Source organism: Bos indicus x Bos taurus, chromosome 4 (assembly GCF_003369695.1).
Source record: "Bos indicus x Bos taurus breed Angus x Brahman F1 hybrid chromosome 4, Bos_hybrid_MaternalHap_v2.0, whole genome shotgun sequence".
Taxonomy (NCBI): Eukaryota; Metazoa; Chordata; class Mammalia; order Artiodactyla; family Bovidae; genus Bos; species Bos indicus x Bos taurus.
The window spans coordinates 1,313,370-1,336,137 of record NC_040079.1 but is presented as its reverse complement, the minus strand read 5'-3'; the positions used below and the strand labels follow the sequence as shown (position 1 = coordinate 1,336,137).

Sequence of the window (22,768 nt, the reverse complement as noted above, 5' to 3'; positions counted from 1 at the left end):
CAGCCCCGAAGACTGATCCACCTGCAGAGGCTTCACAGAAAAACTTGGCAGAGTCTTGTCACATGAGGAGGTGGCCCTCGAAGACCCCCGCCACACTTAAGCCCTCAGGTCCCCCGCCGTCTGTTGTGGGGCTCTCTGCATGGTGCGTGTGTGTGTGAATGCCTGCGCTGTGGGCTGGCACGTGGTGACCTTGCCGTCACGTCCACGTGGGGGAGAGGAGTCAGCTGTCTCGGGTCCGTGGAGACCAGGCTGGGCATGCGGTCTCTCGCTCTCAGGCGGGGTAAGAGGCGGCCCTGTGGAGTGCTAACCAGTGGCCCCTGCTCTCGCTCACAGGCCCTCTATGAAAACATGCTGGTGGAGCTGCCCTTCGCCGGCTTCTTCCTGTCCAAGCTGCTGGGGACCAGCGCGGACGTGGACATCCACCACCTGGCGTCCTTAGACCCCGAGGTGTACAGGAACCTGCTCTTCCTCAAGAGCTATGAGGGCGACGTGGAGGAGCTGGGGCTGAACTTCACGGTGGTGAACAACGACCTCGGAGAGGCCCAGGCAAGTGGGGCTGGGGCTCCCGCACCTGCGCGTGTCCTGCTGCGTGCGCACGCCGACAGGCCCTCGGAGAGGCCCAGGCAGGTGGAGCCGTCACACCTGGGCGTCCCCTTCTGCGTGCACACGTGGGCTTCATGCTGTGGGAGCTTGTGCACATTTCAGTTAGAGACTCGCAGGGCAGAGCCAGAGCTCAGGGAGCCGGCCGAGTGACGCCTCAGCTCCCCTTTCTGCGTGCAACTGGGAGGCATCTTGCCTTTCTGTCTCGTTTCTGCAGCCTCGGTGGTGCTTCTTGGCTTCTCCCACTGCAGAGTGGCCCTCAGCTGCTGAACCTGTCCATCTAGGTGCTCTCGCTATTTTTATCCTTAAAAAAAAAACATACTAGAAATTCAAACTAAATTTTGGAATAGGTGCTTTACTGAGGTATAATCCATGTACCATAAATTCCACCCTGTACCGTGTGCAATGAGGGTTAGTGCAGCCAGCCCCAACATCCAAATTTTAGGACACTTTGGCCACACGGAGGAGACTGTGTGCCCGTTAGCAGGTCACACCTGCCCCTGGTTCAGCCACACCCTGCTCCTCCCGTCCCTGGGTCCTGTCCTCTGGACAGTTTTCACACCTGGGGTCTCAGGACGCGCGGCCTGTGGCGTTTGGCTTGCTGAGGGTTGCAAGTGCTGGTGCTTCCCCGAACCCTTCTCCAGCCGAGTGACGTCCAGAAATGGCGTTTGGGTAGACCACCTTTTCTTCACCAGTTGACGGACGTCTGAGTTATTTCTGTTTTTTGGTTCTTATGAGTAATACTGCCATGTATGTTCATGTGCTACACACACACTGAACTGTTCTAGTCCATGAGAACAGGGGCAGTGCGCAGAGGCACGGGGGGCCTAGGTGGGCCGCACAGAGACGCTCGCAGAAGGTGGGGGCGGGAGAGGGGCTTTTCGTGCTGCTCCGTCATGTTCCCGTGATTCGCAGAACTTCTCAAAGTGCATACCAGCAAGTCGGATTGTTTGGTAATATCTCGTTGGATTTTTGAAGTAACCAGTTTGTACGATAATCCTCATCGGATCACTTTGTTTCTAGTTGTTTTTAAGTGCCCCTTGCTTCCCTGTGCAATATGCAGTTAATTCTGGAGAGAATAGGGAAGATAACAAGCGACTCTGGAGGACAAGTGTTATTCACTTCAAATTTAAGACTACAGAGCAAATTCAACTAACTGTAGCATAAAACATAATTTTTTCTCCCCGATTAAAATAATTTCATTCAGCGTTTTCTCAGTATCAGTTTCTCTTTTCCTATTTGTTATACTCCATCACCAGTATTCTCATTTTCAGAAATGTTTTCCCCATTCTTCCATTTAATATTAACACTTTATCTGGCAAGAGTTGAAGCGAACTGTGTACTTAAAACATAATTGCATTATAGCTTCAGTTAACATTGTAACGAGGATGGACTGTGATGAATGTAACTGTACAGCAGCATACTAGGAGAAATGACAGAATGAAAGGCAGATGTTTGGAAGTCGCTGTGATTCAGTGTCTATTTGGAATTCTAAAATTATCTCAGTGTGTTTATACTTGTGATATATTTTCAGTCAGATTTAAAGAATGCTAACTCTTCGAAAGTACCCAGCTGTGTGTTTCTCATTCACATCTGGTTCCAGACAAACGCACCTCTTTTGCAGGGAAACTGTGTTTTTCCTGCTGTCCTTCCACAGATTGATGAGACTGATAGTCTTTTTTGCAACTCGTGGTTGGATTTTAACTGTGAAAATAGTGTTAGCTTTAGACTTCATAATTGCTTCTCTAACTTTTTGTTATTACTTGATTTCTAGTCCAGGCCTTCAAAAGTTACCAGCTTTGCCAGCGTAAAAGTAAGTGCATGTGAAATAGGTCCTAGTATTCAGCCCAGGCGGCACTGAACGTAAGCTCACCCACGGTGCCTGACCCCCAGGGCACCGCACTGGCCGTTGACTGTGGCGAACACATACACTGAGCCCACCTGGACGTTTTTCTCTATCCTTCCCTGCTTACCTCCACACTGCTCTTTCTTCCTTCGTCACTCAGGAGATACTGGTGACTGTGCATTGGCCTTAAGCTCGGCAGAGGAGGTGTGTTTTAACTGTAAGAGCACACTAGTTCTCACAAGAGGCAGATATGGTCTGTGGTGTGAGATCTGCTGTTTAGCACAATGGAAACTCAGAAGGAGCGCTCCTGGAGGGCTGACTGAAGGAGGCCCGTTACGGGTGATAAGGGGTCACCAGGTCAGTGAACAGATTTGGACGAGGTTGAAGTTTAGCAGTCGTGGAGGAGGGTAGATGGACATGCTGTGGATAACCTTTCAAGGCCTCAGGCTTCAGGAACACTGGACCCACACCTGTTAGGGTAAGAGCCTAACAGGTGTGTTTCAGAGCTGCTAGGATAGGGCTTCCCTGTGGCTCAGATGGTAAAGGATCTATCTGCAGTGCGGGGGACCTGGGTTCAATCCCTAGGTCGGGAAGATCCCCTGGAGAATGAAATGGCAAGCCACTCCAGTATACTTGCTGGAGAATCCCACAGACAAAAGAGGCTGGTGGGCTTTACAGTCTGTGGGGCCCCAAAGAGTCGGACACTACTGAGCGGCTGACACTTTGACTTTCAGGAAAGGGAAAGATGAGAAAGCATCTGGGTCTGCTGTCAGCAGAAGTGGAGGTTCTGGTTCTGTGAGCCCGGGTATCTCTGGGTCAGGCAGTTCCAGAATTCAGAGAAACTACAATTTGGTTAAGCAATGAAAGTTCTCATGAGAGGAGTTCAACTGTAATGTTCATCTTTCAAATTACATTCTGTAGATCAGTATCTGGAATTAAGATTTTATTTGAGTTGGAGAAGGGGTGTGCTGGGTGGGACATTCTGGTTCTAAACTGCCCTCCAGCAGCTGCTGGCCCCCACCTCTCTGCTGTCTGTCTCTAGGACAGGCGGCCTCAGCCCCTCCTGTGAGTGGAGGCAGGCTCACTTGTCCCTCAGTGACTGGCTCACCTCACTGAGCACCGTCCTCCAGGGCCACCGTGATGCACGGCAGGCGTCAGAGCTCCTCAAGCTGATGAGTCTGCCGTTGTTGGACATGTTATGCTTGTTTATCCAGCTGTTAATGGACACGACCTACATCGCTGTATAAATACCTTTGGGGGCCCTGTTTTCAGGTATTTTGGGTGTGTACCTAAAAGTGGAGTCATTGGGTCATACAAAGGTTCCGACTTTTCCACATGCTCTTCTACACTTGTTATTTTCTGCTTTCTTTCCCTCTGTTTCTTAAACTGTAGCCCTCGTAGCAGGTGTGAAGTGCTGTCTCACTGGGGTGTTAACACGCAGTATACAGTGCTGTGTGTGGTACCAAGAGCCCCTCAGGAGAATGAGAGAGGTTTTGTGTCTTTTTATTTCTTCCTCCCTAGACTCAGAAGTGTTCTGTAGCTTATGCACCATCGTGAAGTCTTCTAAAAAGCAAAGCAAAAAGCATACACAAAGAGTCATATGTCCTCCTGTCTAAACCTTCTTGATATTTTTAAATGACTGTCTTTGTGGTTTTGAGTTTTCCATCTCTCTTAGTCTGTAAAGCTCTCTGTTTCAGTGACAAGAAAGTAATGCTTCCTCCTGCCTGCTGAGGTCCAGGCGTCTCCACGAGCTGGCAGGAATGCTTTGAGACGCAGGGTGGGGGCTCAGAGCCGGCTGTCCTTTGGTTGCTCATCTTCTTCCCTCTCATGGAGCTGAAATCTCAGCACTGCAAAGTGAAAGGTTTTTGAAGACAGGGTTGATCATCGTCAGAAGGAAATGTCAGCATGCAGTGTTGCTGCCCCCTGGCCCCACCTAGTGGGTGTCTTGGGCACGAAATGAAAGCTCTGGGCCCTGGGCTCTGTAAGGACCTGTCTGAGGCCTTTGCTAATGGGGTGTTTCCCATTTCCCTTCTGAAATAGATGGTAATGGTGGAATGTCGCATATGTAAGCGTTCCATTAAAGTGCCACTGATAATACTGTACTCTGTTAAAGTGTGAAGATGTGCCGATTATTCATAGAAATTCCCACTGAGAGAGATTATAGATGATAATGCATAAGAATAGTTATACTAAAGAGTCTAATTGGAAAAATTAGAGTCATTGGTAAAGTACTTAATTTGGGGAGAGATCATATGGATTTCTGTAGAAACATATATAAAAACCTAGTTCTCTGATAGAGGTTTAGGTTTATAAAATGTCGTGATTTAAAGATTGGTAGTATGCAAATACTTCATTATGTTAGCAGCTTATGTTAATGAGTCTTCCCTTTTAGAATAATGATGTTGCTCTCAAATTTTTTTTCTTTAATCAATATGGCTGCTTGTTAGCCTACTTAAAAACGAACATGAAATTTCAGATCACTGATTTATACACGTATCTCCCTTGAGGAGAATGCTCAGGGTTTAAGATGGATCCATAAATAATCATCTGTTCTGTAGAAAAGCATCAAACTCGAGTCACGAGACCTTGGTTAAAGCCCAGGTTTTGCTGCTTTGCTCTGTGCCCTTGGGCGAGTCGTTGACCGGAGCTCCTCCAGCAGCGGACCGGCCGCCCGGAGGGTGGGGCAAGCACCGGCGGCGACGGTGCATACGCGATGGCCCCTGTGCGTGCGTGACGGCGCCTGCGCGTCTTGAAGGAAGCGGTGTGCAGACATCCCAGGCTGCAAGTGCTCCTCAGAATGGAGCACCCAAGGATAGCTGTAACATGATGCCTTTCAGGTGCAGCATGAGAGGCGAGTTTGAATCATCAGAGTCACCACTTTAAAGTTGCAGGAAATGCTGCTGGTGACGGGGCTGGAGGGGCGTCTGTGTTCCAGACCACGGGCACCACCCCGTTTAGTACCTGCCTGCCTGTGATCCAGGCTGTCTCAGCGGTGACCCAGAGCAGCCAGCGCCGCGGCTCGGGTGACAGCGGGCTGTCGGAGGCGGCCCCCTGCCCCCACCCTGCGCCTTGTTAGACCTCGCACTTCGGGTGCTGAGAGCGCGAATCTGGAACCTTGAAGTGTCGTCAGACCCTGCGGGCGGCTTTGACCACACAGGGCTGTGTAACCTTCCCACAGGAGCGTTTAGGTAGAGCTTTCAGCAGCTTCTAAAGTACCTTTTCTGTAAAGCGATAATTTTTTTTAAAGGGGAGGTGGTCAGAGGGAGTTGGCGTGTTTGCACTGCCCCTGGAATACAACGGCTCCGGCTCCGGCCGTGGTGCGGGCAGGGTCGAGCGCTCCTCCGCCCTCCCGCAGGCGCCCCCCCCCCCCCCGCCGCTCGCCGTACCGCGCTGGCAGCGGCCCCCGTGCCCTGTCCCTGAGAGTGAGCAACAGCAGACCAGGGTTCTACAAGTCTGCCGTTGTAAGTCAGGCGGACGTGTCTCTGGTCATCTGTGGAGTTTCGTCAGTCAGCTTTACTTGTGTGAATTCACGTAGTCCCAGCCCCAGGATGGACAAGGCACGTGTCACCACCTCATTGATGACAGCGTGCTTTGGGGGCCGAGGGACACCTCGGTGGCACATACTGAAATAGGGGCAGGGCGCCCAAGTCCGGCTCCTCCCTGCTGTACCCCAGGGACGCCCCGCGGGGTCCTGACCCTGCCCTCCACCCGAGAACGTGTGTCCCTGTGCAGCGATGCACAAGTTGTGTAAGATGCCTGCAGGTGCATCAGAAATGGACTAACCAGTGTGCCTGATGATGATCACTGCCCTCTGTATCATATCTGCAGTACTGTACAGCCACCTGATGGGAAGAGCCGACTTAGTTGAAAAGACCCTTATGCTGGGAAAGATTGAGGGCAGGAGAAGGGGACAACAGAGGATGAGATGGTTGGATGGTATCACAGACTCAAAGGCCATGCATGAGTTTGGATGAACTCCAGGAGTTGGTGATGGACAGGGAGACCTGGCGTGCTGCGGTTCATGGGGTCGCAAAGAGTCGCACACAACTGAGCAGTAGTCATAGAGATCCAGAGTAGGTGTCTGCTGCCTGTACACACGAGTCCCCGTCTCTACGGCATTAATTCCTTACATTGCCTTTTCTCCACAGTGAAGCCCTTCTGACCTTTGCTGATCGTTTGGTTCATATCTTTGCCCTTTGTGATCTCTAATTTCTTTTGTAATGAAATGCCATGGTTGCATTGTAACATTGAGCCTCAGGACTTTGCAGAAAGTGGGGATGGTTTGTGAGCCTAGACACAGAGTAGGATGCTGAGCTCTGGAGAGCCCCGTCAGAGGACTCTTCCTGTCTGTGAGGCCACGTGCGCTGGTTACACACTTTTCACTAAAATGTTCATGTGTGGAACAACAGAGTCAAATTCCCTTGAAGCAAGCGTTTCTTGCTCTTGTTTTGCCCTGTGGCTATACTCAAGAGACGTTTCCAACTCCTGTTTTAAATCCACAGGTAGTTGAACTGAAATCTGGTGGGAAGGACATCCCGGTGACCAGTGCCAATCGCATTGCGTACATCCACCTGGTGGCCGACTACCGGCTGAACCGGCAGATCCGCCCGCACTGCCTGGCGTTCCGGCAGGGCCTGGCCAACGTGGTGAGCCTGGAGTGGCTGCGGATGTTCGACCAGCAGGAGATCCAGGTCCACTTCTTGTGTTTGGGGACACAGTTGTTTCCTGACATGAAAATCTTTCTTAAAATCCATCTCAAGTTTTATAACGTGAACTTTTTTTTTAGGTGTTGATTTCTGGTGCACAAGTTCCCATAAGTCTGGAGGACCTAAAATCCTTTACAAACTATTCAGGTATGTTATCACTACTTGTTTATTATTCCTGAATATGTTATCCATGGTCACATTTCCAAAGTAATTCTAATGTTCTTCTTTATATGGGCAGTTCACATGGTTTAACACCCAGGCAATATGAGGATACAGTGAAATCCACTTCCTGTTCCTATTTCCTCCCCTGCCCGTGCCCACTATGAGTAACCACTGTGCTTGGCATCTTTACATGTTTACACACAAGTGCAAACTCCATTCTTGTTTTCTTTGTGCATACGATGCTGCATCCTTCGTTTTTTCTCTCATAGCGTATCCTCTTACGCCACTGCGTGCTGTGCTAAGTCACTTCAGTCTTACCTCTTTGTGACAGTGTGCACCATAGTCCACAAGGCTCCTCTGTCCATGGGATTCTCCAGGCAAGAATAGTGGAGTATGCCATTTCCTCCTCTAGGAGATCTTCGCGACCCAGGGATCAAACCTCATTTTCTTAATGTCTCCTGCCCTGGCAGGCGGGTTCTTTACCACTAGTGCCGCGTGGGAAGCCCTCTTAAGCCTCTCCTTGTGGCCATTGGGTTGTGTCCAGTCTTCTGCTTTGAAAAACAGTGCTAAACCTCCCCCCCACCCCCCAAAAAAAGAGACCATTAGCAAAAGTTTAACTTCCCTGGTGGTGAGGTGGATAAGAATCTGCCTGCCATTGCAGGGGACATGGGTTCAGTCCCTGAGCTGGGAAGGTCCTATATGCTGTGGAGCAACTTAGCCCGTGCTCCACAACTGCTGAGGTCCCTGTGTCACAACCAGAGAAGCCACAGCAGTGAGAAGCCCATGCAGCACGACAGAGAGCAGCCCTCGCTGACCAGAGGTGAGCGCAGAGTGGTGTGGCTGCAGTGGGCGCCAGGAGGCATAGCCGCTGGAGCACCAGGAAGCCCCATTACCTGCACTTCACATATTTGAGGGCAATGAAAAAGAAAAAGAAAAAAATTCTTCTTCAAACAACTACCATTATTTTGGTGTCTTTTCCTTAATCATAGTCTGTTATTCTAGCATTTTAAGGGTTTTTTTGGTAAACGTCAACGGACTGATTTTTAAATTTAAATGAAAATGTTAAGGACCTAAAATAGTCAAAACGTTTTGTAGGAACAAAGTTGAAGGACTAACACTGATTTAAAACTTACTATAGGGGCTTCCAAAGAATGTTCACACTACCACACAATTGCACTCATCTCACACACTAGCAAAGTCACGCTCAAAATTCTCCAAGCCAGGCTTCAACAGTACGTGAACTTCCAGATGTTCAAGCTGGATTTAGAAAAGACAGAGATCAAATTGCCAACACTTGTTGGATCATAGAAAAAGCGAGAGAGTTCCAGAAAAACATCTGTTTCTGCTTTATTCACTACGCCAAAGCCTTTGACTGTGTGGATCACAACAAACTGGGAAATTCTTAAAGAGATGGGAATACCAGACCACCTTGCCTGCCTCCTAAGAAAACTGTACGCAGGTCAAGAAGCACCAGTTAGAACTGGACGTGGAACAGCAGACGGGTTCCAAGTCAGGAAAAGAGTACATCTAGGCTGTATATTGTCACCCTGCTTATTTAACTTACATGCAGAGTACATCATGCGAAATGCCGGGCTGGATGAAACACAAGCTGGAATCCAGATTGCTGGAAGAAATATCAATAATCTCAGATACGCAGATGACACCACCCTTATGGCAGAAAGCAAAGAACTAAAGATCATCTTAATGAAAGTGAAAGAGGAGAGTGAAAAGTTTGGCTTAAAACTCAGCATTCAGAAAACTAAAATCATGGCATCCAGTCCCATCACTTCATGGCAAATAGGTGGGGAAACAATGGAAACAGTGAGAGTCTTTTATCTTTTTGGGCTCCAAAATTACTGCAGATGGTGACTGCAGGCATGAAATTAAAAGACTTTTGCTCCTTGAAAGAAAAGCTATGACCAACCTAGACAGCATATTAAAAAGCAGAGACATTACTTTGCGAACACAGGTCCATCTAGTCAAGGCTATGATTTTCCAGTAGTCATGTATGAATGTGAGAGCTGGACTATAAAGAAAGTGCTGAAGAATTGATGCTTTTGAACTGCGGTGTCTTCTGTCTTCTCCAGACTCTTGAGAGTCCCTTGGACTGCAAGGAGGTCCAACCAGTCCATTCTGAAGGAGATCAGTTCTGAATATTCATTGGAAGGACTGATGCTGAAGCTGAAACTCCAGTACTCTGGCCACCTGATGCAAAGAACTGACTCATTGGAAAAGACCCTTATGCTGGGAAAGATTAAAGGCAGGAGGAGAAGGGGACAACAGGATGAGATGGTTGGATGGCATCACCGACTCAGTGGACATGAGTTTGGGTGAATTCCAGGAGTTGGTGATGGACAGGGAGGCCTGGCGGGCTGCAGTTCATGAGGTCGCAAAGAGTCGGACACAACTGAGCGACTGAACTGAACTGATAGGGGCTTCCTTGGTGGCTCAGTAGTAAACAATCTGCCTGCCAATACAGCAGACATCCAGTTCAGTCCCTGGTCCAGGAAGATTTCACATGCCATGCAGCGACTGAGCCTGTGCACAACAACTGCTGAAGCCTACACACCCTAGACCCCATGCTCTGCAACTAGAGAGGAGGCCCCACTCTGTGGTCAGAGAAAGCCTGTGTGCAGCAGCAGAGACCCAGCACAGACAAAAATATGTAATAGTAATTTTTAAAAAAGACATCATGGAATTGTCACAAGGATAGGCATACTGGTTGATGGAAAGTAATGGGGAAACAGAAACAAATCTTTAGATTTACAGCCAGTGACTTTCAGCAGCTCAGCAGTGCTGGAATAGTGTGCACTTGAAAAAGAAGTGCTTAGACCTTGACCTCACACAGTGTGCAGAGGTGAGTTCAACAGGATGAGGCCTGCAGTTAAAAGCTAGAACTGTAACACTTCTGGAAGAACATAGGAGAAAGTTCTCATGACTTTTGGACTAGGCAGAGTTTTTAGTTGTACACGAAGAGCATGGTCTAGAAAAAAGAAATGGGTAGAAATTTGGACATCCTCAAAATTAAAGATTTTGTGCTTCAAAAAATACCATCAAAAAAGTGAAAAAGCAAGCCACAGGTTAAGAGAAAATATTTTCAAGTAATGTATCTAATAATGGCTTCTGTTCCTTTATACACATTATATATCAAGAACTTCTGCAACTTAATAGTATGATAAATAATTGGTTTTTAAAACATGGGAAAAAAATAAAAGTGTTTCACTTAAGATATATACAAGTATTTGGTAAGCAAATAAGCACATGAACACTATTAATCGTTAAAGAAATGCAAATTAAATTGTAGTGCAATACTACTACATATCCACTAGAATGATTTATCAAAAAGATAGCAATACTCAGTGTTAATATGTGAAGAAATTTGAACTCGCTTGACTGGTAGCAATGTAAAATGTAGAACTTCTTTGGAAAAGTTTCCAGGTTATATAAAAATTGTAGAACAACTGGATTTTTGCATAAGAATGATGCTGTACCCACAAGTCACACCATATACAAAAATTAACTCAAAATGACTCAAGAACCTTAGTACCTAAAACCATAAAAGTCTTAGAAGAACATAGGGATAACTCCTCGTGACCTTGGATTTGGCAGTAAGTTCTTAGATATGACACCGAAAGCATGACCAGAAAAAGGACAGGTAAATAAATGGAACTTCATCAAAATTAGACTTATGCATCAGAGAACATTATTAAGAAAGTGAAAAGACAGCCTTTGGAATGGGAGAAAACCCTTGGAAATCATGTATCTGGTGAGGTCTGGCACCTACAATGCGTAAAGAACCCTTACAGCTCAATAGGCAGACAGGCTGATTCAACAGTGGGCAAAGGGCATGAGTAGACCTTTGCCAAAGAAGATAGTCCCAGAGGCCAGTATGCTCCAGAAGATGTTCAGCGGACCAACCACTAGGGAAATGAAAACCAGAGCCCAGGGGAGAGGCGCACAGGCTGAAGACAAGTGCTGGTGAGCAAGTGGTGAAACTGGAGCCCTCATTCATTGCTGGTGGGCGCATGAAGTAGCAGCTGTGGAAGACGGTGGTTCCCAGAAAGCTCAGTGTAGAATTACTCTGTAAACCAACAATTCTGCTCCTAAGTCCTGTATGGTGGCAGGGGCCAAAACACCAGTGTTCACAAGACATTGTCACAAGAGCCAGAAGCTGGAAATAACCCCAGTATCCACCGAGATGATAGATAAGGAAGTGTGCTATAGACATAGGGTGGGACTTTCATTAAGTCTTAAAGGAATGACGTTCAAGTACAGGCTTCAGTGTGGGTGAACTCTTGAAAGCATTATGATAAGTGGAATAATGACAGACACAGAGGATGTATGTTGTAGGACTCACATGAAATACCCAGAAGAGTCAGGTTCCTAGACACTGGACTGGAGTCACCAGGGGCTGGGAAGAGCATGGGCAGTCCTGCCCCGTGGTCGTGGGCGTGTCTGCCTGGGAGGATGGGAGTGTTGGGCGGGAGAGGGCGCTGGCGGCTGCCCCGCAGCCTGCGTGGACTCACACACCTGAAAGGAGCTTAAATGGTGGATGCTATGGTGTGTCTTGTACCACAACTAACAAAACCTGTCCAGGCTCATCTACCCGGAGCCCTCTGTTCTGTTGAGGGCCATCGCCCCACCGTTCCTCCAGGGTCACTTTTGAGAAGGCTTTGGAAACGGATGTGTATGTAAACATGTGCCTGTATCCACCTTTCGGTGATTACTCGTTTGTATTTCTCTAAATTGGAACTCTGATGTTTATGTCCAGGGAGATAATACCTAAGGTCACATTGTCCTCCCCACCAGTCCAGCCTTTCCTTGCCCAGAAGTGGTCTTGGCCTGTTTGCGTTATCCTGTCTGCACTGATAGCATTTACCTTTAACGATCTTAACTGTTCCTATTCCAGTAAATAGGTTTAAAATATCACCATATTCATTTTGGTGCCAATTAATACACTTAAGATACTTCATTGATGATATTTCTGTAGTATATTAACAGTGACGGAACAATATATAGCAATTATTTTAGTTTTAGGAAGCACTTAACTAGATTAAAAGTTGTAAGTAGCAGGTATTACTCTTCAGAGCATTGGTCTAATCGAGTGCCGGGGTTGGTTGGTATCCATGGTCTGTACCTTGTTGTCAGAAGGACGGGTGATAAATTTACATGCTAAGATGTGTTGGTGAAATAACTCGCTGTGTTAAAGATCCCAGTGAGTCTTCGTTTCTAGGTGCGTGATTGTCAGGCAAGTCCTGGGTTACGTAGGGTTTGCTCCCCAGCCGAAGCCGAAGCTCAGCTCCTTGCAGAGCTCTGGAAGCTCAGGTCCTTGGCAGCACGTCTTGCTGCCAGAGTCCATCTTGTTTGTTCCTCACTCTGGCCTCCAGTGCTTTATCCTTCTGTCCCCTGCATCCTTGCCCATCGTCCCCCAGGACAGGGTTGGCTTTGAGCCACAAGCCTCTGCCCCTCCCTGGCCCGGCACGACGGAGCGGAGCTGCTCCAGTGCCTTTGGGAGAGCCCCGATTCTGCACTGACCTTGTTTTTCCTGAAGATGTCTTCCTCTTTGTCCTAGGAGGCTACTCTGCCGAGCACCCCGTGATCAAGGTCTTCTGGAGAGTCGTGGAGGGCTTCACGGACGAGGAGAAGCGCAAACTGCTCAAGTTTGTGACCAGCTGCTCCCGGCCCCCCCTCTTGGGGTTTAAGGTACCCAGGCTCGGGGCCCAGCGGTGGGGTGGGGAGGGGCAGTAGGGGCCGAGTGAGCCAGGGCCACACGTCGTTTTCAGGGAACAGTGTTTACTGCAGCGGTCAGAGTGCCCAGGCTGTTACTTTTCCCTGTGTCTGTAGCCTCATTAACCCAGTGTTTCGACTTGGTCACTGAAGGATTGGCTGTTATCTGTGTACCTGGAGCTGGTCTTATTTGGGTTTTTCCTGCGTTCACAGTCCTGACACATTGCTGGGGTGCCACTGTGACGAGGCTTAAGCGTGAGCAGACACTGCAGTGGGCGGGCTGACCCTGATGCCCGTCACCCGTCCTGGGGTCTGTGCGGCGCAGGCTGCTCTCCCTTCCCAGCTGAAGAGGACGCGGGCTCCGCGTGCTCGCAGGTCTGTTGCAGGAGTGGCAGGAGAGCGGAAGCTGACCTTCCTCACTGCTTCTCGGTTACTTCACTTCACGTTACTTGGCCTCACTGTCGTTTCTGGTAGTTCACGTTGATCTCGTAAACTGAGTATTCTTATCACTTGAAATTGGTCATGGGACAGCTTGGGTTTTCCTTATTTATAGTAAAAGAAACGAAGCTAGGTTTAACAAAGAGAAAGACAGCGGTTGTGTATAACGTGACGTGATGCCGAGTTAGGGGAGCAGGTACATGGGTGTGCTTGTGAAGCTCACAGATTGACATTCGCCTGCTAGTAACCTTTCATTGATGAGTTACACGTCAGTTATTTCACTTTGAAATTGCTTACAGTGTGTAGAAGGGCTGCACCAGCCCACATGGACCAGTTGTTAACATTGTGTCACATTTGTTTCCTCATTCTGTATTCATGTATTTCTTTTCGGAATCATTTGGGAGGAAGTTGAAAATACCATGTTTCTGCACATTTTAATTGCAACACCAATCTTTCTTAATAATCACAGTTAAATTATCAAAGATAAGGAGTGTGCAGTGATAGATTGAGATTATCTAATCATCTGGTTCACAAGTATGATCCTGAGACCAGCAGCTTCAGCACCACCCGAGAACTTGTCACACATACACATTGGCAGGGCTCACCCAGACCCCAAATCAGCTCGGGGAGGGGGCCGGCCGCCTGTTTGCACCCCCCTCAGGCATCGAGGGCGCCTGCAATGGCTCCAGCCTGCGGCGGCCTCCGTGGACCTCGCGCTCCCCCGTCTGGACTCCAGGCTGAGGCCACACGTTGTGTTTAGGGGCCGGTTCGCTGAGTCTGTGCTGTCTTCAGCGGTCCAGTCACATCATCTGAGAATGTCCCTCTGTGCAGTGGAGCGGTTCCACCTCAGGACATGTGTACTCAAGACAGACACCCTCACGTGTTCACACAGCACTCACACAACTGCAGCAGCCCACAGCTGCTCATGGAGAAAGAGAATGTGGTCTGTCGAGGCAGTGGGGTATATTCAAAAATTAAACGGGATGGATTGCTGATGCAGATGCCCTGTGTGTGAGCATTGAGAACGTGGTCAGTGAAGGAGTGAGACACAGGAGGTTGTGTGGTTCCTTTTACACAAAACGTCTTTAAAGGGGCTGGAAATGGAGAACTTTGGGGGAGAACTGGCAGCATTCTGAAGTAGAATTTAAACTACATTTAAATGAGTAAATGTTATAGTATGTGAATTACACTTAAAAAATTTTTTTAATTGACATTAATAGCTTAATACAGTGTCCCAAAGAGTGTCCCAGAACAAGAGAAGCGGGAACATCCCTGGTTGTCCAGTGCTTGGGAATCCGCCTTGCAATGCAGGGGCCAAGCGTTCGATCCCTGGTTGGGGAGCTAAGACCCCACATGTCCGAAGGCAGCTAAGCCCATGTGCCGCAACAAAGGCTCCCGTGTGCTGCTAACGCTTAAGACCCGTTGAAGCCAGATAAAATAAAGAACCGGAACAGGGAAGTAGAGACATGGGCGCGAGCTGTGGCACAGGTGCAGTGATTCTGTTTCCACAGGAGGTGGGGGAGCAGTGAATAATAAAGACACAAGTGTAAGCAATTAGTGAATAATATTGCTCAGTGATACTAGCAGAACTGAAATCCCTTCTCTGTCTTCCAAATTCTCAGAGGGAGAAAATAAAGCCTGCAAAACAGGACAGCCAGAACCAACTGTGTTTAGCAGATAATAGAACACAAAGTTAATGTGGACAGTCATAAAGCATAGCAGTGAGAGCAGGCTGAAGTGCCAGAGCAGTGAACACGCAAAGAGGAAACGCAGGTGTTAGAAGGAAAGCACTCGGGCTGAGTTGGAGGAAAACTGCTGTGTCCAAGCCAGACACCAGACAGGGGTCACAGGTTTGGGGGATGGGAAAGCTGAGGGACCTGTATCAGCGTTTGAAGTCTCAAGTAGAATTGCAGGGAGACTTAGTGATGCTTCTGGCTTGGGATATAAGCCGCCCTCTTCTCCAAAGAAACGGATGGACCGACTTGATGGGTTTGAGCCCTGATCTGCAGAACCAGATGTGAAAAGCGGGCAGCAACCTGAAAGAAGCACATCTGTGCCTTTTGGTTCATCTCAGGCTTGTGGTGTGGAGAAGGCGATGGCACCCACTCCAGTGTGCTTGCCTGGAAAACCCCATGGACGGAGGAGCCTACCTGCAGTCCATGGGGTCACCAAGAGTCAGACACGACTGAGCGACTTCACTTTCACTTTTCACTTTCATGCATTGGAGAAGTCTTGTTGCCTGGAGAATCCCAGGGACAGAGGAGCCTGGTGGGCTGCTGTGCATGGGGTTGCACAGAGTCAGACACCACTGAAGCGACTTAGCAGCAGCAGCCGCATGCTTGTAGTGAAGTCTGGAAATCTTCCTGTGTAGGAGGGATTTAAAGAGCAGGAAGAATGCAGATGAAATGTGCCCAGTGGCTCATATAAATGGAGTTAATATAAAAAGCTTTCCATCGATCAGAAGTTTTTATTGTCTAGTGATACAGTCACATGAGTTAAATTCTTATGTATTAAGATTTTAGTATGATTAGATAATTTTGTGAGTAACATTTATAAGGAAAGACAAAGCTTATAGTTTTAGACAAAGCTTATAGTCTTCCAGTTTCAAAAACCACACTAAACCTGGAAGAAAACTGAGTGTGGTTTCAGGAAGGGAGGTTTGGAGGACCTGCTGCATCAGAGAGCTGAGTGGAAGGCCTTCGCTTCGGTAGAAATGGGGAGTCTGGCTTGAAGAGTCTGGATGGTCTGGCCAGTGGAGGAGCCGGTTGGCGTGTCGCAGGTTTGGGGGTGGGAAAGCTGAGGGACTTGCATTAGCATTTCAAGTCCCGAGTAGAATTGCGGTTAAAATTCTCTGGTCACCTGTTGATGATCCCGTATAATCATAACTGAGTTATCATTATACCATGAAAAGTGATTTTTTGAAAGCCATGAAATAGTCGTCCTATTTCAGGGGTTTTTTCAGTGTGAGGTTAATTCAAGCGTTTTCCGGCGCTTCTGACATCATCCTTAGACTCCGATCTGGGGAAAGCGCTGTGAGGCATGTGCTCCGGTTGGCTCAGGGTGCCTGCTGGCGGGGCGGCGGACTCAGACTCGAAAGCAGAGGATGCATCCTGGCTGAGGTGCCCTCAGCAGCCCGGGTGGCCGCACGTGACCTGGAAGAAGAGCAGAATCTGCTGAAGCTAATTAAAGCTTAATATGCTTAATGAATGTGACTGTTACAGACACAGAAATCATTAAAGTGCTGTAGAAAATTGTTCAGTTGCCATCAGGCCTCATAATAAATTGATGATTTTTCTCACTCTGAATTAATGCAAATTCCCGTTGTACTCTGCTTAATTATGCACAGAATGGTGCCCTTGACTCAGATTTCAATGAAGAACTTCATTTTTTAGGTTCTGAGACTCCAAGTAGGAAATTTAATTAGCATTATGAAAGAAACAGTAAAATGTGGCATGTGTCTGCAAAACGTATTTCAGACTTTACATTGAACACTGTGTGTACAGCGATCCTTCTGTTTCAGAAATGTGTTTTTAATACATTCAAGCATTTGAGAAAATTGTTTCCCTCAACATCTTCAGAGTGCTAAGTAATAAATGTAACAAATATTCTTTCTGTTCCTCTTTTGGTTTCTATTGAAACATCTTAAGCGGCATTTAAAGTGGCACATGAATTATAATTAGGGGAAAGACAGTGGTTCTAGCACCCGTTGCCTGCTACGGAGCTCGCTGAGATGCGGTTTCTGTTTGCCAGCGGAGCAGCACACAGAGATGGAGCAGAGCAGTGTGTGGGCCGCGCTCACGCTCAGCGCTGCCCACGTCGTCAAGTGTGTGCTGCACTCGGCATGCAGGTGACAGAGCCCAGGTGAGGCATGCTCTCGGCTGCTCAGACGCCCGCGGTGTGGCCGGTGCTCTGAGTCCCCGTCTGGGCAGGAGCGGCACTCCAGTCTTGTTCTGTTTTCCTCGACAGTAGTTAGTAGGTAATTATTTTTTATGCTAGTCATGTTTTTCCTTGTAACAAAATTAATGTTTTCATTATAGAAAGTTGAGAGTTGTGGTTAGTTATGAGAGAAAACAATCCCTGTGACTGCTCTGCCTGGCCCCGCCGTGGGCGTCCTGGCGCCAAGGAGCTGCACCGCCCCTGTGCACGGTCCCCGCCCAGACCATCCTTCACTGGCCTTAAAACGCCCGTGTTCCGATGTATCCTTTCTTCCTTTCTTAGCTGATTTCTCTATTAAAAAAAAACTATTTTTTCTCATCAGCTCTTAGGTTGCCCTGAGGACTGCTGTTACAGAAAAGATGGAGTAAATCTTGACTGTTCCTCATTTACCAGTTATTGAGGGGGATAGCTTGCGTTCTAAGGACAGCTAGTACATTTCCGTTTTCCTGTCATTCTCAACCTCTAGCGTTTGCTGTGTTTCAGTCCATGGCACCCCCTCCCTTTGATCTTCCGTGTCCCACCTGCGAGTGGGCAGTGGGCTCTGGGTCTGTAAATAGGACCCAAGCCGCTGTGGGTGGCTTCTTGCTTCCTGCTGTGAAAGGATGGTGACTCTTGCTTGACATCTCCTGGCCAGTGTCTGGATCACATGTTTTCCAAGAGGCCCTGGTTCCTGTCCTGGAGGCCAGGTTGGTAGAGGGCAGGGCTGGGCCCTCGGGCTGCTCGTCGCCAGAGGTCAGTGTGTCCAGGCCTTGCCAGTGCACAGAGCTGGGACATGGGCGCTGTCTTCTTGAGAGAAAAATTCATCAATGCTCACACTACTTTTTCCAACTGACATTCAGGTGTGTGAGGTTTTTATTTCTTTGATTTTATGTTTGGATCTCTTTTTACCAGTGATTAATCTTGGCTCTTATTATTAATAGTTCATTTGCTTGCTCTGGTAAATTCTAGGATCTTACAGTAAGTTATATGTAATTCTCATGTAGTAGTTACATGTAACACTACAGCGATTCTAGCACAACAGCACCAGTAATTTACTGTGACATTTCTGAAAACCATTTAAGATTTCTCCCCCTGCCTTTTTTTTCTGGCCACGCCACATGGGATCTTGATTCCCCACCTAGAGTTTGAACCCCCGTCCCCTTCATTGGGAGCTCGTGCCTTAACCACTGGCCCACCAGGACACTCCCCGTGGTTCTAAGACACTGGGAGCACCGCCCTCTGTGAGTGTGCCCCCAGCACCCAGCGTCCCGTGTTGAGAGGGGCCGCCCTTTCTCCTTGACTGACACTGCCGCCTCGCCCTGCTCCCGGGTCCCTTTGTGGTTCACTTGGAGAGGGCCCTTCCCATGTTTTCAGCAAAGAGGCTTATTTATGCATTCAGCTCTTCACCCTGTACCTTTTAAAATTTTAAACTAATTTTTAAAAGGCAAAAAAACAAAAGCTTTAGAGGCCTTTCCACCAGAAGGACTCTGTGCCCCATGTGCTCACGCTGTTCTGTCCTTTTTGATGCCTGAAGCCCAGACACAGTATCGGGTAGAAATTTGGAGCAGGTTTGAGGGCAGTGAAAGAGTGGGTGTCCCCGTGGGGACAGGTGAGAACAGCCGCCGCATCTGCCCGAGTCTGAAAGGCTCCCTGCAGGCCGTGCCTGGTGACCGCCGTGTGCCCGCTGTCTTGCAGGAGCTGTACCCCGCGTTCTGCATCCACAACGGGGGCTCCGACCTGGAGCGGCTGCCCACAGCCAGCACCTGCATGAACCTGCTGAAGCTCCCCGAGTTCCAGGACGAGGCGCTGCTGCGGAGCAAGCTCCTCTACGCCATCGAGTGTGCCGCGGGCTTCGAGCTGAGCTGACCCCAGGGTGGCTGTGGCCCACCCTCTGCGGAGATGGCCTGGCCTCCGTGCGCCCCCAGCCAGCAGGGCGCTCGCGCTGGACTCCTAGCTCTCCCGGGTCCCTCCCCGCCACCCCTTCCTGCATTTTTAAGTGATTTATTAAGTTGTGCTCACGTATTTAGATGGACGTTGCTTTTCAAATAACTTAAAATAACAAATGTTACATGCCACGTGGCTAACATAGTAATTTTGCCAAGAAGAGCACAGTTTTAAGACTGGTGGCAACTCAGTGAAATTAACCAAAGATGAAGTTTTGGCTCTGCTGCAGATGAGCCCCCCAAGCTGGCGACCCGGCGCCTGGGGAGGGGGGCCACTGCTCCGACCCAGCTCCCATCTGCAGAGACTCGGGCCTCTGGGGAGACGTGGGCCACTGCTTCTCGTGTGGTTGAATTGTTTACAAGCCTCATTGTTAAAACTACAGGCTTTTTTTTTTTTCCTGCTGCCTTTTCCCAAAGTGGTTAGGTTGGAAAATAGATAACAATGGTAATATTTTATTTGTGTTTTTTAAGCCATCTCCCCAGAACGGGACTAGCATGCTTGTTTCCAATCTGCCGCTGACCTGCATCGTAATGGTTTGGACATTCCTGTGTGTGGGTGTGTGTGAGGCGGGTCCTTCACTCTCTTCCTTTCTGTCTCCACCTCGTGCCTGGAGAGCTTTCGGGGTGTTGGGGGGCGGGGGGGGCTCTGTCCTGCTCCTGTGCGTGTGCGACCCGCGTGAGCGATGCTTTGGGAGGAGGCCCGCAGCCCCTCCCGAGTCACTTGAACCAAAGTGGCGCTGCGCCTTTGCACTGCGGCCCGGCCCCGCCCCCTCCTTCCGGGTGCTGCCGGGCGGGGCGCGCGCCGCGGCGGGGCGGGGCGGGCGGTCCTCTCGGGATTTGGCACTTTATCAGGACCTGGCGAGAGGAGCGCCTGAGAGCGTCGCCGGAGGACGCGGGTGCTGGCCGGTGTTCGCTGTCACTGGAGCTCTGGGCTGGCGTGGGGGACGGGCCACAATTAGCAATATCCTTTTAAATGTGGGGGAGCCGAATGACACTTTTAAGACAATGACCATTATCAAAACAAAATGTATAATTTCTTAATTTGAAGAATAAATTAAGTGTTTAAATGCTATTTGTAGCCTTGATATGCAGAAATAAATAATTAGGGTTTGTCCTTGGTTTTATTTTTTTATTTTAGGTCGTATTATGTTGGATGTTCTATGTCTTCTTTACGTATTAATTGACTTGTATATTATCAGTATTTCGGAAATGGAATATCTGGGACTGAAGAGAAATGGGCAGTTACTCTTCCTTGGATTTTCTTCTTCGGCTAATCTGAGCTTATTTATTTATTTGTATGTTCCAATGGCTAAATACTTACATTAAATTTTTTTCCCAAGTTTGTGTTGGACTCATACCCCACATCATTGTGATTGGTTCTGTTCTGCCCTAGTAAAGCCACGGCTTCTAAACATCACTTTATCGCATTGTTTAAATGTCATCAGTGGAGACAGGGTAATAACAGGCTGTGGTTCAGAATCTGATACACCAGACGGTGACGCCTGGCGTCTGAAATGTCCCAAGCGAGGCTTCGAGAAGGCTGACCTGCAGCAGCCCCTCCAGCTAAGGCCCTGGGAGAGCCAGGCTCGCCAGGGACAGCTGCCACCTTGCCGGGTCCCCGAGGGCTTAGCGTTACATTACTGAGAAGAAGCGCTCGAGTAAGGTTCGCCCTTGTCCATCATCCTGTCTGCCGTTTCCTGGTCGTCCTGGCTTCCTGCTTCGTGCTGGTGTGTCTGTGCTCGTGCCCGGGAGAACAGCTGAAGGCCTACCGTGATGCAGAAAGATAGAAGCTGAGGCTAGTGTTCCGCTGGTGTCTCAGTCACCTGTCCCGAGTCCCTCCGCTTCAGGTCTGAAAGGCTTTCAGTAGCGAAGTGAAGGGTGTCCCGGATCACACAGCCTCGTCTGCCACACACAACAGCAGACGTCCCTGGAGTTTGTCCTGGGAGGAGTTAACGTCCACTCCCCAAACGGTGAGTCGCTGAGCCCGCTGTGGGCTTCCAAAGGCTCCTTCCCAGCGTCGCGGTGGTGGCCAGAGTGGACAACCGAGGCCGGTGACCAGCAGGCGCAGGTGGGCTGTCGGGAGAGGGCTGAGAGGAAGGAGGCAGGGCTGGCCAGGACCCCCTGGCGCCCCAGAGAGCCACGGACTGCCGGAGGCCTCTGCTTCCAGAAAACTCGCCGAGCTCTTAGGCCTGAGTACTTTGCACCTCAGCTTACCTATCTGTGAAATGGGGACAATTAAAGACCGGTCTCCCCCCACTAAGACAGACCCACTTCAGCACCTGTTTTTGGTAACCAAAAGAAATCCAACAAGGATTTGAGCTTTTACCAAGAAAAAAGGCGCAAGGTGAAGCTTGAGTTTGCTCAGCCTATCTTGCAGGGAGCATTTCAGAGGCGCGTCCACCCCACAGGGCGCGGCCCCGCCCAGCTCCTTCCTCCCTGGGGCCACACGCAGCATCTCAGCGTTGAGCCGCCACGCTGTGAACCGAGTCTGTGAGCGTCGGGCTTCATCGGTTTATCTTGTGCGTCTATGAGCAAGACGGCTCCTCCGGTGACTGCTGCTTCCCTTTAGGCCTCTGCGACTCAGGAAGGGTCTCTGTTGGAGAGCGGGGGACCCTGGACTTTGTTTTCACAGGAGGGTTACACAGCTTTGATGAGGGCTGTAAATAAGCTTGTGATGTCAACGTTTATAAACACAATTATAGAACCTTGTTTAACGTAAGCAGTTTGATGTCACAGGTAGCAGACGTCACATTGTGACGTTTGTGCCTTGATTGTAACACCGTCGCCCTTAGGCAACACCATTCCCTTTTCCTCTGCAGTGACAAGCAGAAAAGTCAGCCTTCAGCGCCTCGTTTCTCCAGGTGACCCCATCTCTGGGAGCACATGGGGCTGGTGTCTGCGTCCCGCCAGCGCCCTCAGAAAGGCGGTTGGCTGGGCCCCAGCCCTGGGCACTGTGCAGGCAGGCAGGAGAGGCGAGGGGCGGGAGGCGGGGACACGGGGGCCGGCGCCTGTGAACTGAGTGTGCCGAGACATTGATGCTTTATTACCTTTCATGGATCAGATGGAAGGTCATTCGTCATGACGTGTCACATGGAGAAGAAGCTGGCCTGTCCCGACATGAGGATCTGAAGCCCCACATCCAGACAGACCTCGTGGGCCCGTCCCCCTCCCCGGGGCCCCCCAGGCTTGACCCCCTGAACCCTCAGGGGGCTGGGCCATTGTGGGAAGGGTACAGGTTAGCGCCTGGGGGTGGGGGGCGGCATGCGGCAGGATGGGGTCCTTTCAGGGTCCCTGCCCGGGGCTGTGCAGCTTGAGCCTGCCTCCCGGGGCCCAGTGCCCAAGGTCGGGGGTGGCACCAGTGGTAAAGAGTCCACTTCCCAGTGCAGGAGACGAGAGATGTGTTTGATCCCTGGGTCGGGAAGCTCTCCTGG

General features: G+C 49.4%; 1 protein-coding gene across 2 annotated transcripts in view; it reads left to right on the top strand.

The window, feature by feature from the left end:
- The window catches only part of UBE3C (ubiquitin protein ligase E3C), a 115,532-nt gene extending 94,778 nt beyond the window's left edge, over window positions 1-20,754 (top strand). For both annotated transcript variants that reach the window (XM_027538466.1, XM_027538465.1), the window contains exons 19-23: window positions 334-546; window positions 6,949-7,137; window positions 7,233-7,299; window positions 12,887-13,017; window positions 19,090-20,754. In XM_027538466.1, coding sequence (XP_027394267.1) covers window positions 334-546; window positions 6,949-7,137; window positions 7,233-7,299; window positions 12,887-13,017; window positions 19,090-19,260 — 771 coding nt within the window. In that variant the 3' untranslated portion in view covers window positions 19,261-20,754. The remainder of the gene's footprint in view (window positions 1-333; window positions 547-6,948; window positions 7,138-7,232; window positions 7,300-12,886; window positions 13,018-19,089) is intronic.
- The last annotated feature ends 2,014 nt before the right edge of the window (window positions 20,755-22,768 follow it).